The sequence below is a fragment of the Temnothorax curvispinosus genome, unplaced genomic scaffold, assembly GCF_003070985.1.
Source record: "Temnothorax curvispinosus isolate PA1 unplaced genomic scaffold, ASM307098v1 QBEX01001498.1, whole genome shotgun sequence".
Classification (NCBI taxonomy): Eukaryota; Metazoa; Arthropoda; class Insecta; order Hymenoptera; family Formicidae; genus Temnothorax; species Temnothorax curvispinosus.
Genome location: NW_020211278.1, coordinates 2373316 through 2390359, shown reverse-complemented (window position 1 = coordinate 2390359; position 17044 = coordinate 2373316). Strand labels below are relative to the sequence as shown.

Here is a 17044-nt window from a genome sequence, read left to right as displayed (position 1 = left end):
AGCTTCAAATTCGTTCGATTTCCCAAAGGTTAAGAAATTCTAGTTTAACATGTATCTTTCTTCGTTTCTTGGTAAAGAGGAAGAGATATCGCGTTTTCTCTCCTACCAAAGGCACTGGGCTTGGAAGGATGGCGAACGAAAAATAAACACGAACGACGCGGTTTCCACGAATCGCATCGTACAAGTCGCGATCGAACGGCATCGAAAGGGAAGTTATCTGTTTCATCCCTTGACACACTTTCCGAAATGTTTATCTTGTAAAGAACATCAAACAATTATCTTCCGCAAGTTTCGCCGAGGCGCGAGATTGAAATGGACGTGAATCGTCGCGCGAAAATACTTTCTTCCTTCGAAGATCTCATCCTGGAAACGATTTTCTTTTAAGCTTTCGAACGAAAGCTGTGTTTTTAAATGACAATTGACACCGATATTACGTTGACTAGCTCAAGATTTCGATGTAATGGAAACGCGAAAGCAACCTTTTTACGTTTATTCGTGCGACGATAGGAGGCGCGTTTTCGCGTACCTGCAAACATTGAAAAATTACCTCGACAATATATACCGGCTTCATTTCCTGCTTTCGAGACCCCGAGAGTCACGAGGATGGCACGTCTTACGGGTCGATCGTTAGCGCAGATGCGGCGGGATTGAGTTATGGGCGCCCCGCGCCGCACTCTCACGGCCGTAAACTCACGTCGACATGATTAAAGGTACGGCACTACTTAGCAAAGAGCGTATATTCTAAGGAGGCTTTCATTCCGCAAGGGAGTGCCGATAATGAAGTGTACGTGCAGTTGGGAGCATATAATATATGGTAATTTAACGCATATGTAATATATATATATATATCAATACAGCACCCTAACCACAAGTACTCGCCCGTTGAGTTTATATGAGTAATTGTCTGAGGGTCTATTTTTTTTTCTTTATTGATAAACTGAATCAAGCTGCACAGTAAAAATGAGCCGAAGCGTTGGTTTCGTGTGCGCTGAGGGGACCGAGGGTGGGGGGAGTGAGAAAGAAATATATAAATATCGGCTGGACCAAATGTAACATATCGCTGCAGCAGGGGGTGGTTGTGTGTGTGTGTGTAACTGCCCCCCTAAAAAAAAAGAGAGAAATTAGGGGCCAACACCAAGGTTTGTAGAACGAATTGTGTGTATTTATTATATGTGACGTAAAGGGGAAAATGATAATAGCGAATCAGCGATTAATCAGCGGTTCAATCGCAACGAAAATCGCTCTGCAATCTGCAACGCTGGGTTTCTCTGCGCGCAGGAGAGGAAAGAGAAAAAGAAAAAAAAAAAGATCGACAAGAGATCGATTTCCTGTGCCGCAACACAGAGAGCCGGGCGTATATCACCAAGTCGCCAAGTCGAGTGGCGTTTCGCGCACGCGGGGCGATATTAAAAAAAAAGAAAAAATATATATACATACAAAAAGAGAAATGTAGACGGGAGAACAAGAGATCGATTTCCTGTGCTGCACAGTCACCGTCGAGTTGCGTTCAGGAGCCTGTTTTATATTAAACGCCGCGATAAATGTGCCGGCAAATTCGCCGGGGTGTTTTCTTTCGCGTGGGACCGGCTCCGGAAGGGGGTGCGAAACCCGGAGTTATTTCGTTGAGATTACATCCCGATGCTGGAGACGAAAAATCATGTTTTCGTATAGTATCGAGAATCGAACTCGTCGAGGTCGGACCGATCTCGGAACTTGCAGAGTGCAATAACCGACCAGCGTCGATCGTGCGAGAATGTTTCGCGATAGTGACATACCGAAATGCCGAAGAAAGGTGTATTAGTTATCGCGTAGTTTATGCGTGGTAGCCTCTCGGACGAACGAAACCGGTCTGATTTTCGGAGAGTTCGGACTCGGATGCCACTTGCAGGATGATCCTTGCCGATCGGTTACACTAACACCGGTTTACGATTAGTTTCAGTTCTTAGTTTCTTTTCACACACACAAAACTAGGAAACCGAAGAAAGACTGGTTTACCAATTCTTTTTTGAATAGTTCCGAAATAAAACTATTGAGAGCGATCGTAAATTTTACGGGGAGACGCCACGGTCGGCGGTCCCTTTTCTCAATTCTCACACTTACGGCACCGGTTCTTTGAACTTACCGAAACTGCACCGTGAATTTCGATCGTCGATCGGCGATATTAGAGATATCTCGATTTTTCACAATTTCGCGGGAAAAAGCCGGCCCGTCATCGCGCATTTGGCACCTACTTGCAATTCTCAGATGCTGCCGCTGCTGCTCGAACAGAGTGCTGGGAGGACAGTGCTTGCGAGAGAGGCGAAAAACAAGTAGAAGTAGAAGAGAGGAAGAAGAAAAAGAAGAAGAAGAAGAAATAGAGAAAAATCGGCGTTACCTGCACGCTAAACTCACCAGGGGCCCCTGCCGCTCGTGGGGAATCGGCCTGTGGTCCCGACCGGAAGCGCCCGGAAGTCGCGGTTGGTATCGTGGAGAACGCTCAGCCAATCCCGCGCCACCTCCTTTAGCGAGCGGAGGCTTGGGATTGGCTGCTACTCAGTCTCAAGGCCGCTGTTGATGCTTCTCCTTCCTGCCCTTCTCCCAACAGGCCCCGAGTGTGCGTTGTGCGCTACATGGCCGCGCGCGGGGCCCAGCGGAGAACAGCGATCGGGGTGGCGACTCCGCGATTCCGCCGCTCTGGAAAAATGCTGGCGCTTCGATCGGATTGTCGAATGGCGCGGCGCCGAAGAAGCGGCGGAATTGCCGGGTCTCTCACGGCCCGATTGACGGAGGAACGGCCGCGCGACTCCGTCGATCGGCATCGCCGAGCGGGTGCGACATTCACGGATATCCAGCGCGAACTCGTCCCAAGATTACCTCGGGACTCTTCTGAATGTTCAAAGATAGAAATGTCGCTTCGCAAATTACTATAAATTGCATAAAGTTTTTAAAGTTCGTCGGCATATCGACGGATATTAAAGAATTCTAAACATTCAGAATGTTCGCTGGATACAAATGTGCCGTACAAGACATTCAAGGAACATTTAATAGAGTTTTCGACTGGACCGGGTTGAATCGGGCTCGCAGAGCGATTCGATCCAATTTACTATGACCATGTGTTTGACCGGAAATGAATCTGGATTAGGTACCAGTTACAAAATAAGGGCCCTCTCAAAATAGTTGTATATGCATAGCATAAGATTGCCTGGACCAATACCTATTATAAAGTCTAGTCGAGACTTTTAGCTAGAATGCTAGATGCAACTGTATAAGTCGAATATGGGTTGGGTTTTGATTATTCATCTAATCATCAACCTAAGACAGAATTTATGACAGACGTCATTAATCGCTCTAAGAGCGACTCAATCCGGTCCAGTCGAAAACGCTATAAGAATGTTCATTGTTTAGTCCGAGCCGCACGGGATAGACGGCAGTCTCGCAATAGGATGGGAGGAGAAGGGAGTCTGCCATTCTTATAGGCAGTCTTTTTTTTCACGAGTTCCTTACTATCTATCATCCGCGTGTCGATTTACGTGTCGACAGTAACGACCGGGGATGGCAAGCTGATCATTAATCTACGATGCCAGATTGGAGTGTAGGTCGATAAAAAAAAAAGATCTTATAAATTTTGTCGCAACGTGTCCGATCGGTATATTGATGCATAATAGTAGGCCAGATCACTTTTTTGATTCCGGGGAGTTCGCATAATTTTGTAAAAGGCGTCGTTTAACAATGCGTAAAGTGGGATCTCTGCATGGGTGCATCGGATTCACCTTCGAGGTGCGTGGCGCGAAGCGGCGTGTTGCGTGAGACGATCGTGGCGAAATTGAATCTCGATCTACCGATGGAATTTCATGAGGAAAGATCGGCGAAAAATTTACACGCGTAGCATATCCGCGAGATGGAGATGACGCTACGTGAAGAAAATTGGAACGAGCGTTGCCACGCAACTACGCCTTCGCGTCCGAGCCTCGTTAATTGATCGGGTCAGTCGTTAAATTTAGCGTATGAAACGATACAAGGATGTGACGCGGTTATACGGGATGTTCCGGAAATCGCGGACTTTCTTCCTGCTCGAGGCTGTCCTTTATCATTCGCGATCTCGATTAAATTCTGATTTTATCATAACTTTTTTTTCTCCAACTCTCTTATACTACCTCGATCTTAATCTAACGATGAAGTTAACGACTCTACGATCGTCGAGCCTCAAATCTGACTTTACAACTAGCGGACGCTAGATTGTTAATTTTCCGGGCACGTTAGCCTAGTAATGACGGAATGCCTCGAAACCGACCGCAACCATCGTCTCGCTTCTTAGCCACTAAGGAAGGAAGGCGCGCGTCTTCGGGTACACCCCGTATAAGTGCATGTAACGTACGGCAATCGGCCATGTGTGTGCGCACGATTCACGGACTGTCGACGACGGTCGGCCCTCTTGCAAAAGGCGACGGAAGGGCGAGGGGAGTCCGGTGATGGTAGTGGTGGCGAGGGCGGGTGGCGGCGGTGGTGCCAGCCAGCCAGCGAGTGGAGTCGTCGCTCCTGCTCCTGGGCCCTCGTCCGACGACGGCGGGAAACGGGAAGGCAGCGCGGCGCGTCCGCGTCCTTCTCTCCCTTCCTTACTTGGGCCGCGTGCGGGGGTGATTTTCGGGGAGACGAAATTCCAGCTTCCAACTGTTGCGCAAATAACGTGGCGCAAACGCAGCCTCGAAGGCGTGGCGATCGACAAAGGGCTCGGAAACGGCCGATAACGCGCCGTTTTCCATTTCCCTCCCCCCCCTCACTCTCTCTTTATCTCCCCGTCTGTTTCTCCCCCCGATCTTTTTTTCGCCGCCTCGTTACGCACCACCTGCGGAGTAGGAAGCCAGCCTCGCCAGCCGCAGAACAAACGAGGAACGCGCCTCGCTCCAGTCGGGAACGCGGGACTCCAGATCGCGCCAAGGGGGAGGAAGAAGGAGGGCGACGGCGGCGACGACGGCAGCGGCGGCGGTGGTCACGTCCAACCAAGTGGCCGCCTCCTCCTCGATGTGCACGAGCGTATTCTGGAATCCGAGACACACAAGTCGTCTTTATCATGATCGCTGCTAAGGGGGACGTCGCACGCTTCATCGCCTCGTCACTCGCTCCCTTTCCCTCTCACCACCTCTCACCCTTATCCCTCTCCCGCTCTCTCTCTCTCTCTCTCTCGTTCTCGCTCTCACACATACACGCACATTCTCCCTTTCTTTCTCGCTTACTGTCGAGACTGCCTGACGCACTTTTCCGTGACACCCCGCGCACGATAAAACGGACGCCCGCCCGCCGTCGCTCCTCTCCGTCGGATTGCCGGACGTGCTAGCCTAGAAACCGTCCCGCGCCGAGGCGATCAACCTCCTCCTCGCTCTCCTCCTCCTCCTTCCTCGTTGTCTTCAACCTCGCCGTCCGTCGGGCGCGATGTACCATGTACCGCGCGATCGATCCGTCAATTTATTGCCTCCTTCTTCCCCTTCTCTCTTTGCTTACACGCACGCACGCACGCACGCACGCCCGGCCGCCGTCGCGAATACTCGTCGTCGAAGTCGCGGAGATCCCGGATGCAACGGCGAGAACGCGGAGGAGCCGAGGCGGATGCGGATCGCGCGGCGGTGACGAACGAGGCCGCCGCGCTTGACGCGTGACGGGACGCGCGCCACTCGGCGCGGTACCACGGCGACGACGGCGGCTGGCGGGCGGCGGTGGCGACGGACGATAACGACGCGAGCGATCGTACGGGGAACGTGGCGGAATAGAGACCGACCTTGGCGCGGCACCACGTCGCCGGGGATCGCCTCCTCGAAACGCGCACGACTGCCGACGGAACGCCGAACGCGACTCTCTCTCTATCTCTCTTCGCCATGGTAAGCGAGCGCGGCGTCGGTTGAGTCGGTTCGGTGCTTTTCTCGTTTTTTTTTTCTTTTTTTCGTTTCAACGCCTCTTGCTCGACTCGCTCGCAGGGACGTATATACATACGAACTCACGGTCGTGATCGCTAGATTTTTACCCGCCCGTGCGGATTATAAGATCGCGAATTCGCGCCGCGAGAGCGAAACGGCGAGATCTCGCGGAGGAAGGGACCGACGGCGGAGAGGCTCCTACGAGCATCGTTCCTAACCTCAAAATGGCCGTTTCAGGACGTCGCCGCGTTCTCCGAGGACAGCTTCGACGTGAAGGAGTGGATCAACCGGACGTTCAAGTCCGCCGAGGCGCAGGAGAACAAGGACGTAAGTCGCGCGGGCCACCATCTCCGCTCCCGTCCGCTTCACGTCCCGTCGCCCGTCGGATCCGAAGACACGCTCGTCGTCGCGACGCCCGTCGGCCGCCGTACTGACGGCTTCCACCCGCCCGCGGCGGCGGTCGGTGACCCCGATCGGCTCTTTTCAAAGATGATGTCCACTGTTTCGCACCACCGCGAGGGTTTTCGGCCCCTCCGGGGGATGATATTTTTATAGGCTCGCGGATCTATCACGCCGAAAATTATGTCGGAACGTTACCGACGGACAATAAACTTTTACTGTCTATTCCGACACCCGCGTATATTTTCGTATTTAGAATAAATTATTACGCAAATATTTGTTATTGAACGATAACGTTATCTTTCGCAACTTAAATTTCAATTTCATTGTGAATTAAATAAAGTGATTCCCATATTTATAGAGTAATGATAAGGAAATAGAGCAATTTATTATATTTGAGTAATATAATAAGATATATTTTAAATTGCACTTTAATCTCACATTCTGTCTGTTATTTATTATATGTGAATTATTTGATAATTTTTATGAGAATACGAACAACCGTCTTGGAAAACATTTGAGTCGCAGCTGAGTATGCTTTGCAGGCTTTTGTGTCATCATTAGTGATGAAGTTGCAATTGTATGTGCAACAAGTTAACGGTGCCTTAGAGGAGACCAGTCAATCGGTTCTCTCCAGCTTACCAAGAATTTTAAGAGACACTCAACTCCTGCAGCAAGAAACGTTAGCACTGAAAGAAAAAATGGTCACTGTCAAGCAGGAGATTGCGAAGGTTGGTACATCTAATAATTTCTTTAAATATTTATCTTGATGCGTTGTAACTTGAAAAGAACAAATATTGAAACACAGATCGAGAAAGATACAGCCTCTTCTATGGCAACGCTGGAGAAGATTGATAGGATAAAAACGGAATTACAAACTGCTAAGCAGGGATTACACGAGGCCGACAATTGGACGGTATTAGCGAACGACGTGGAAGAGGTATATATGAAAGCTCCAATGGGTTTCTTCACGTATTTCGATGTAATACGCGATAATTAATAATTTAATTATATAATCTCCCTTAATAAAACAGGTATTCGAGTCTGGCGATATAGAAGCTATATCAAATAAATTGTTCAGCATGCAGAAATCTCTAGCTATGCTCGCGAATGTTGTCGATTACGAGGATAAAAAGCTGCAGTTAGAAGGCCTGAAAAATCGCCTCGAGGCGATAGCCAGTCCACGATTGGTCCAAGCTTTTACCGCTGCCAATTTAGGTAAAACTTACTGACAAGTCGAAATAAAATTCATTCGCCTTGCAAGACGTGATACCAGTTATCGTGTTATGTTATTTAGAGCAATCCAAAACTTACGTGGACATCTTTAGCAAGATGGAACGTCTGCCTCAGCTTCTCAAATATTATCACAACTGCTTGAAGGTCTCCTTGGGCCAAGAATGGAGACGCACTATTGAGCTAGCACAAGATGAAAATGTTACCTATTGGCTACGTATATATTATGACAAACTGTTATCCTCTTGGCACGAACAGGTATACGCAATCTGCCAGATCAAAATAATTGTTATTGCTGGTTTGCGAATGTTTTCTATAACCGTTTGTGTTAAAGGTGAAATGGTGCCATCAAGTATTTCCTAATACTTCGATAGATATACATATCGAGGTTTACGCTGACCTTTTGAGGAGCCTCGATCCCGGTATTCCGGAATGTGTAGAGGCGGTTCTGAAACAACATTCCAACGCAGTGCAACTGTCTATTCTACTCGAATTGAAACAGATGACGAGGCATTTTGCCACGAATCTCAACGGTGCTATCGAAACGTCGCTTCGCGGAAAATTGCAAAACGAAAAACTATTGTCGCTGGCGCAAGCTGTATATGCGCCTTATGTTCCTTACATCGCGAAATATAGCATGTTCGAAACTGCGCAGTTAGAACAACACCTACAGTTTTTGGATCGCTCGCATGATGATTTAAGCGACACTATTAATTCCCTTTCTCTTAGCATTTCGCGGATTATGGGCTATGCTAGTGAAGCCAATAAGCGATGTAAATTTTTTACAGAAGGTTGTGGATATCCTGGTTTACTGAAATCGTTAAACGTACGTTTATATTAAAGATTTTTCGCTTGTATCAACGCGATGGTCATAAAATGTATTTTTTATTAAGTCGACGATCTATTGGTATCTTGTAGATTTATTTCAACAAGTATCTCGATAAATATCAGCAAGGTTTAAGACAACTTGAGAGAAAGAAAGTGAAACACGAAGATTGGAATTTATTCCAAATGTGTCTTACGTTGATGCAAAATATAGGTGATTTTTTTCAGCAATTAATTAATTTCTTATATGACATAAACATGAGACTATTGATTTAATCCGGATTGCTGTACAGGTGATCTCTTGCATCAAGTGCAACAATTCGAAAAGTCGCTCGTGATCGACATAACAGAAGCCAATAACAAATTACAAAACACAAACGGTAGCGTTTTCTGTCAGTATAAAAAGTTACTGTTAACTCCATCAGGATGCACCGATCTAGAAAATCTTGTTGCATCTTTCCAAAGAGGTGTGTGTGCGCGCGCGCGCGTGGCAATAGTAATTATAATGTTGTAGGAAGCAAATTATCTAATTTCCTTTCCTTTTGCAGAGGACAAGACAATTCTCGACTCGATTATAAAATCTATTCAAAAACTCTGCACTGATTTACATCATACCACATATGAAGTGATTTTTGCGCCAATATTCTCTCAATTAATGCTGGTGCAAAAGGCGCCAGCTTGGTCATTGGAGACTAACAAAATGTCCAATCTAAGTTCAGACCTACCCGATTATAGTTTCGCTCCTCAAGAGTATATTACGCAGGTTGGACAATATTTAATGACATTACCGCAGCACTTGGAACCGTTTTTGTTGAGGGACAATCCAAGTCTAACGCAAGCGTTGAAGGCAGCCGATCCGCAATATGTTCAAGGCTCAAGCGAATCTGGATTTACTAGTATACTTTTGGACATTGTTGCCCGAGGAACGTGTCAAATGTTCCAGGATCAAACTTTGGGCATTTGCCAATTGAACTCCGTCGCTTGCAAACAACTCGCAACTGATATTGGTAAGTCTCTCATTAAATCTATAATTTGACAATTTCTGGAGAAATTATGAAGGGATAATAAATAAAAGTTACATTATGTAGATTATCTGGGCAATGTACTGGAGGAGCTTGGTCTGTGCTTATCGGAAAATCTCCAGCACATGTCCTTACTGCTGAGATTACCGCCGGAAGATTATCAGAACGGTAGCTCTGGATGCAACGCCCGTGTTGTAGCAGCGGTCAGACAAATGCGCAACATTACGTCTTCCGGCTGACATAGTCCGTGTCAAACCGGACACGATGTCACAACGTGAGAAATTTCATTTTCCGTTCCATATTTTCAGCAAAGCTAGATTTCGCGCGACATTCGTGTATTTGCGATTATTTTATAATTGTAAAAAATAAAATTAAGTATAGCATTAAAATATATATACGAACGTATACTGTTATTACGTTTTGTCTCTTCATTTAACACACACCTTACATTTATTGCAAGATCTATATATTTTACGAACAAAAAGAAATTTAAATTAAAAGAGTTTCATCAGATGAAAACTCAGGCTTAACTTAAATGACACGGATATATAATATTCGCTGATCAAGACAAGTGCGAGTATTCATCAGATATCGTATTTTAATGTCATTTATTCGCTACACTATGCCTGAACTGAAGTACTGTTAATTATCTTGCTCTGCACCACTCGGTAATTTGCCGAATAACTCGGACACAGAGTAACTTGGTTTCAAACGTATTTTCAAGATTCTGCTTTCTCTTATGTATACTGTATCGAAGTACAGAACTATAAAAAAAATTACAAAGATCGCAGCACCATAATAGCTCGGGACACAATTTATGCGCCGAAGGCGTTAAATACTTATAAAGAACGAGAAATATCTTTATATATAAGAACTATAGGAAACCGACCGTTTAATATCGGTAGAGATTCATAGTTGAGCATTTTCTCTTTCACTCACTCTCTTATCACATATTCTCGCATATATATTTATATATAAAGTTCGAGACAAATACGTATTAATGTCTTTCAACGAGTCGTATTATAAAGATGCAGATAAAATGCAGCAAATGCATATTTCATATTGCACATTTGGATCGGATAAAAATATCTATTTTGCATAGAGATCCGCATTTATATATGTTATTTTATATTTTATTGTAGAGTCCATTATACATGATTTATTTATACATCACGAGGTGTATCAAAAGCATTTGCTACATTTTTCTTCCTCGATCGTGAACTATGCGTAGAACCTACACGTAAAATCAACAACTGTTAGTAACATATCGAATATTTCATTCGTCGAGTATACACAACTGATACATCAACACCATGTTCCGCGTCTTTCTCGTTTCTAAATTTATGTTAATTGTTAAATACGTTAATTTTGTCCAAGTTGTGCAATAAATGTTAAAGTACAACACGATAAATTATATACTAATCCATTAACATTACCACATACGATAAATTTAAAATAGTCGTAGGACTTGTGCGTAAGTCTTTCGTGAGCGTACGATGTAAAATCGTTCGCTCTAAAAGGTACCGTACCAAGTAAATGTAATTACAAATTAGTAAATGTAATTACAAATTAAGCACGACAGATACTTAAAACTCATTGTGAGTTACACAAGCAGGGTATATTCTAAATTATTAGGGACGCGATAAAACTGATATGAAGTTAAGAATAAGTCGTCATAAAACAACTCGTTATCAAAGTATACATTGCTAGCATCTTCATTGCAGGTATGCAAAAACTGAAAGTGATCTCGCACGACAACAATACTTTTAACAATTTGCCATGGATTAACAGACAAATCGTTGGTCCTTACGCAGAATCGTATCTATCTAGCTTCTTTTTTTTTTTATTTTTTTTAAGAAATTCGCGCAATTTCTCGAACTTCAGATTCCGTGCGAGGGAAAACAGCTATTCGATTAGGTCCACACAATACTCGACACGCATACACAATCGTAGTTAGACACAGTCCATCAAACAATTACTATTTGATAGTGAAAAGAGGATTATATACGGATCGCGTGGCACTATTTCAGTATGGTCTGAGTACTCATCTTCCTGATTGACTAGATTCAATTTGTTCGATTACAATAGCGTTCGCAATATCAAAGTCATCCCGCAGCGGTTTTGCGGTCGCTGGGTTCGTAGAGGATTCCCTTAATTGTTACGGCGATTACGGCCTAATGTCGGGAATCAAGCGCCGAAATCCCTGATTTGGCTCTAGCGGACTTCTTTTTCTACTCCTCGATTATGGAAAGTTTCATTACGTTATAATCAAAGCCTATTCGTAAGCAGATATACTGCATGCAATATCGTATCAAGTCTTCCCTACCTACGATAGCACTACCAAACGTTAGCATATAAAAGCTAAACTGGACTCTCTCGCGGGAGCTTAAGATACATATGGGAAATTATCGAATCGTGTAACAACGTGTCGGATGACTGTGAGTAACAGTGCACGTGACCCGACGTGTGTGATCGATATATATATGTATATATATAAACAGTATCTGTATGTTTCTTTTTCCTCAAGAGGATGACAAAGCTGTTAGCATCTCTTTTTATCCCTCGCGTATATCCGGTAAGCTCCTTGCGAATAAATGAGAGAAAACTCTCTCTTCCGACTAATGGAAACGATCGACAAGTTAAATCAATAGTCAAAAAGCTGAATTAAGAAATATACCGGTGCTAGAAACATTCAACATTGTATACATCGTGTGTTTTTTTTACTATTCGATGTTTGCTGCTGACCGATAATGTGCCCGTTATATCTGGCTGGTGCAAAAATTACAATAGATCCGCACGCTGATGAAGATTTTTTTTGCTTCCAATGGCCAAGGGACTTGGTCTTATTCCTTGATGCGGTCAGCAGCAGGGAGGTTTCATGCCACTTTTTTCTTACTTGTCTTCTTACTGCGAGGTAAGGTAGCGAAACTCGTTATCTGAAATACAATGAAGATACAATGTTATTATAGCTTATCATTTTTGCCATGGAACTCAGATGGCATATTGTCAATTTCTTTCGCCATTTAAACAAAAAAAGGACATGAGCACTTTTTTGAAAAATTTAAACTGAAACTCAATTCGGTATGCATTATTTATATTATAAATCAATCATAAGTTTAAGTACTAGAAATTTGATTTTAAACTACTCACTCATATAATTCAAACTATTCACTCATATAATTCAAAAAAAGTTATGGATTAATTGCATTATAATACCACGTCAAAAATTAATATCGTGCAAGGTTAAAATGCGTAAGTTAAGGCAAATGTTATGTGTTATGATTAAGAACAGAAATTGCAGTTAATTGTAGTTGATTAAGACTCAGAAATCAGAAACTAGTCCATACGATCTTAATGGAACAGTCCATCTCTTCTGTCCGGATTTCCAATTAGGATAAAATATGAAGTGTGGGAAGTGGAATAGAGAGAAGGAACAAGCTTTTTATCATATTTTAAAAACATCAAAGAAAAAACAGATAATTACTTAATACAGATATGTATATAATAACATGATTTCCCCCTGTGAGATATTAATGAAATGCTTTTAATTGATGTCAGTGATAATCTCTTTTTTATCGCTGTAAGGCAGCGACTGCGACATTTCACGAATCTGCAAGTTGGGCTTATGTTCAATATTCTTTTCATGATTTTCAGATTTTTCTGCACTTATTGCACCTTCTTCTTTCTTATTATCTTCAATTTTCAGATCTATTTCGATCTCGTTCAAAGGTACAATCTCAGTATCTAATTTCTTAGCAAAAAAGTTCATATCTTTGTCGGAATTCTTAGTATTGTTATCGTGCTCCGGTCTCAATGGGATCTCTTCCACGTCCATTTCCTGTTTTGAAGTAGATAATTTCGCGGATGCGTCCACGAACACCTGGGATCCAATACTATCTGATCTCGACGCGGATCCACTGGTCTCAGAGTACGTGGAGCTGGAATCTTCCTCCTTAGAAGAAGTTTCGTTTTGCTCCTTATGGAAAGCACTATGAAATATGTTCTTTGGGATCGTTAATAATTTAGATATGCTCTCCTTAGCGCGTAATTTGCTAGATTTCTTCTTTCTTTTTTTCGTGTCCGAGGTGTGCGCCAAAAATATGTCTTTCGTAGCATCCGCACTCGAAACAGTTCTCAATGTTCCAGTTTTAATGACTAAGGTGGCCTTCAAAGCGTTTTGAGACTCGTTTTCGTCAATGTCTTCATTACTTATTACTGTTTCGTTACTTATTGGAGCTTTCGGAGCAGGCTTTTTATGATATTTTCCCGCGCGATTATCACCGTCGAGATCATAACTCGATGTACTTGGTGTAACAGGAGGTTGGGCCACAATATCGCGACCACAAATGCTCGACGAGTCGCCAGTCTTAATTTCCCGCACATTTACATGTTCCTTATCTCTGTTAATCGTATTTAACTTTTCTTGGGAAGACACGATGCCTGTCACAGCTTTATGCGCATCATCCAATAATTGCTTCAGCTCGTCGAATTTTTGCTGACAAATCTCGCCAGTTATTCGCTCGAGATCAGCTCCTCCTATTTCAGACTTTTGGGAAACAGCTGAAACTTCTTGATCCTTTTTTGGTTCATCGTCAATATATTCCATTTGCGCGTTGGACTCGCTTTGCGGAATATCAAATCTTTTTATCGAACTATCGATATTTATTTTATCTGCGCTTTTTGTTACCGCAGGTATCGACAAGTTTTCCGTTGAGATATTTTTAATCTCTATAGTTTGCACTGTTTGCACGTCTATTTGAGCCGAGTCTGTGTCAACAAACTCACCGCTCGATTCCATCGATGACGATTCATTATCGTCTGTTTTCATTGCAGATCGGTTTTCGTTTGCAGATTTATCGCTATCGATATAAGTGGTAATAGATGTCGGGTAGTTTATCGATTTATTATTACTTTGGGATAACAACAGTAAAAGTTCGACAGCTTGTTCGGGAGTGAGGACGTTTAGGGACGACGGTAGGGAGATATTTTCGGGAGGTGTGCAGTCGAAATCCTCGCCCCTGTCCTTCAAAGACCACAAAAAAGTACGTGTCATTAGCTGAGTTGACGAATGTGCGTCAAAGTGCGATGTGTGATTTCTTTTCTTTTTTTTTTTTTGGTTAATGATCGGTGTACGAATAATTAGTCCCTACGGTACGCTACGCTTTATCGGGCTTACTTCGGGCGTCTTCTTTGCGGTGGAACGAGGCTTCACGCGTGTTCTCGCACCGACGCTCGACGTTCTTACTAAAGAGTCACCCTGAGAAGTCGTTCGCTGGGACTGCAACGCCTCGCCGCTACTGTAACCGCTAGATATGTCGTCCGAGGACCTTATATTTCTATGAACGTGGAAAGATTCGTTATTAACGTCAACGACGCGATCGTACTTGGAAGCTGTGCGAACTACGTACGTTAAACTAGCTATAGGCTCCCTAGGCCTTGGCTGTCGAACATCGACATCCACTTCGGAAAAATACATCTCTACTCGAGACGCGTTGCTGCTGGACTGAGTCCTGCGAGGACTATAGCCTCTTCTGCCGACGTGTTCTCTTCGGCGAGGTTCCACTATAAGGACCACAAATATCTGTACTTAAAATTAAGCTACTAAGTAGTTTGTTAGGGCGTCTCGTTTTATATTTGAGGACCATTTAAAATTTTTCAAAATTTATAGGACATACAATATGTATAAAATTGCATATAATAAAATGTATATGTGTGTACAAAAATTGACGATATTTACTCAATTATGTCCAAAATGGGCACAGTTATAAAAATGTAAAAAAAAGGAATGGGGCTCATTTGCTCATATTCTTTAAATTTGAGCAGAATTGGTTTTATTCTTATAAAATCTCCATTTAATTAGAACGACGCTAGGGATCAGCTACCTTCCATGTCCGTCTCGTCACGCGCATCGGGTGTGTTTCTATTTTCGTCTTCCTTCTCGCCGGTTAGATCACTGAGGCTGTAACTTTTCCTCAATTGTTGCACCAGCCCGCCGCCGCCCTGGAAAAGGAAGTCGCACGTGAAACATATGCGTCGCAAGCGACGCGGCCAGCATGTTGCTTACTTCGAGAAAAAAAAGAAAAAAAAATTAAGTCATCGAGAGAGAAAAAATCAGAGAGTCGATTAAGTGAAAGAAAACAAAATAAAAATCTTACCAACCAAAAAGATGTTAATGTGTTATCTGCCGTCACCCGGTCACGGAAGGCAAACTCCCCTTACGCCGGATTTAGATCAATCCAAAGGCGATTTCTTGCTTTTCCCCGGAAATACGTGTCTTTCTGTTAAACATGCGCCGTCCAGAAGCACGCGACGACCGACCAGGAAAATGCGTGCACTATATGCGTGAGTAACTGTCGCGTCTAATATAGCGCGTCGTCTAGCAATTAGTTCTATTAAACGGAAGTGAATTTATACTTTTGGAAAGAATGATGCGATAATTAATGCCTGCAATGAGATCGCCGTTCAGGATGCAGCGGGAGCCGATGTAAGACAGGACGCGGTCGAGATGAACGAACAAGAACAGAGGACCGAAAGCTTATTCAAATAATGCTTTTATTTGAAAAAAAAAAGGAATCAGCTCATCATAATAATCAGAGTCTTTGGGATCGGGTACAAAAATCTTACTCGCTAGGACAGCTCGACAGCTGAGCGCTCGCACACGGAAATATCACGGTGGTTACACGTTAGAAGGCACTGGGTTTGCGTAGAGGGCCTCTAGGGCCCTCTAGGTTTGCGTGACCAGGGATCGTCTTTGTTGCCGCAAAGACTAAAACTGATCTGCACGCTTTTCCCGTGTATCAATCTCCGATAGTTTACTCTTGAAACTATACATAACGTACACACGTTACAGTTAAACGTCTGGTCGTAATACGCAATTCTTCAGAGGAATAACCGATTACATATACCTCAACTGTAGCATGACGTACAAAAACCTCACTCTCTCTATCATTCGCAACAAGTAACAAACGCGTCCTTTTCCGTCTATGACTCTCCATAAACGAGTGACGTCGAACGAATAGCGACGGGCACTTTATCAGCGCCGGTCTACCTGGAGCGGCAGGACATGGCCAGCATTCGTTAGCCGACAATAGACTAAATTTTATTGTTAGTATGATTTTTCCGTGTGCGCGCGATTTAACACAGATTTTGTCGGTAACTTTACAGGTGAAACGCGCAAACGAGATGACGAATACACAAACACGCGAATAACACTAGCTATGACAACAATGATGATGATGACGATGATGATGACGATTGTGCAAGCGCAAAATCGTCCATCTCGTTGTATGCATTATTGTTCACTCGATTCTCGTATCAACAACTCTTTTTTCTGAGTTCGCATCTTTTAAAACGTATGATTTATCGAACATGCGACATATATAGAGCGATGTAAATAATAATGCGTTTTAAGTTTCAGTTGCATCAACGAGTACCTGGATAGAGTTAATCTAAGTTAGAGATTCGTTGTCTTTTTGTAAATAACAATTCTACCTATGACGAAGTCAGGAAAAGAAAATTCAAATTCAAATTCTAGAACTATGTATGTGAGTTTTTTCGCTCTAGCACTTGTGAGAATTATTCCTCGTTTAAACATTTGTATTTTGTAGTTTAACCAATTTGAGTTTTTATAATCGCATTTATAATGTTTGACATTCTCTTGAAAAATTTGTCGAAAAATAT

The 17044-nt window shown here is 43.4% G+C and overlaps 2 protein-coding genes and 1 long non-coding RNA gene across 8 annotated transcripts in view; 1 reads left to right on the top strand and 2 right to left on the bottom strand.

The window, feature by feature from the left end:
* Window positions 1-1089: 1089 nt before the first annotated feature.
* On the bottom strand, window positions 1090-7681 carry LOC112465060. 2 transcript variants are annotated; one of them, XR_003041980.1, is made up of 3 exons: window positions 5211-5615; window positions 4355-5015; window positions 1090-2673 (listed from the first exon to the last, which is right to left on the bottom strand). It is a non-coding gene; the product is annotated as an uncharacterized LOC112465060 (long non-coding RNA). The 2 variants fall into 2 exon arrangements; XR_003041979.1 differs by lacking the exons at window positions 1090-2673; window positions 5211-5615 and adding exons at window positions 6104-6973; window positions 7599-7681 and having other exon boundaries at window positions 2683-5015.
* LOC112465049 (conserved oligomeric Golgi complex subunit 7) lies at window positions 5696-9777 on the top strand. Its single transcript, XM_025032423.1, has 11 exons — window positions 5696-5849; window positions 6123-6212; window positions 6830-7015; window positions 7093-7224; window positions 7319-7502; window positions 7582-7775; window positions 7852-8343; window positions 8436-8556; window positions 8636-8809; window positions 8891-9349; window positions 9431-9777. Exons 1-11 carry the CDS (start codon window positions 5847-5849, stop codon window positions 9601-9603), a joined length of 2208 nt encoding a protein of 735 aa, XP_024888191.1. The 5' UTR covers window positions 5696-5846; the 3' UTR covers window positions 9604-9777.
* Window positions 9778-9942: 165 nt separating this feature from the next.
* Window positions 9943-17044, bottom strand: part of LOC112465022 — a 35015-nt gene continuing 27913 nt past the window's right edge. For all 5 annotated transcript variants that reach the window (XM_025032406.1, XM_025032398.1, XM_025032390.1 and 2 more), the window contains 5 exons: window positions 15247-15364; window positions 14773-14926; window positions 14541-14700; window positions 12712-14387; window positions 9943-12300 (listed from right to left, as the gene is read on the bottom strand). In XM_025032406.1, the coding sequence (XP_024888174.1) occupies window positions 12909-14387; window positions 14541-14700; window positions 14773-14926; window positions 15247-15364 (1911 nt within the window). In that variant the 3' untranslated portion in view covers window positions 9943-12300; window positions 12712-12908. The remainder of the gene's footprint in view (window positions 12301-12711; window positions 14388-14540; window positions 14701-14772; window positions 14927-15246; window positions 15365-17044) is intronic.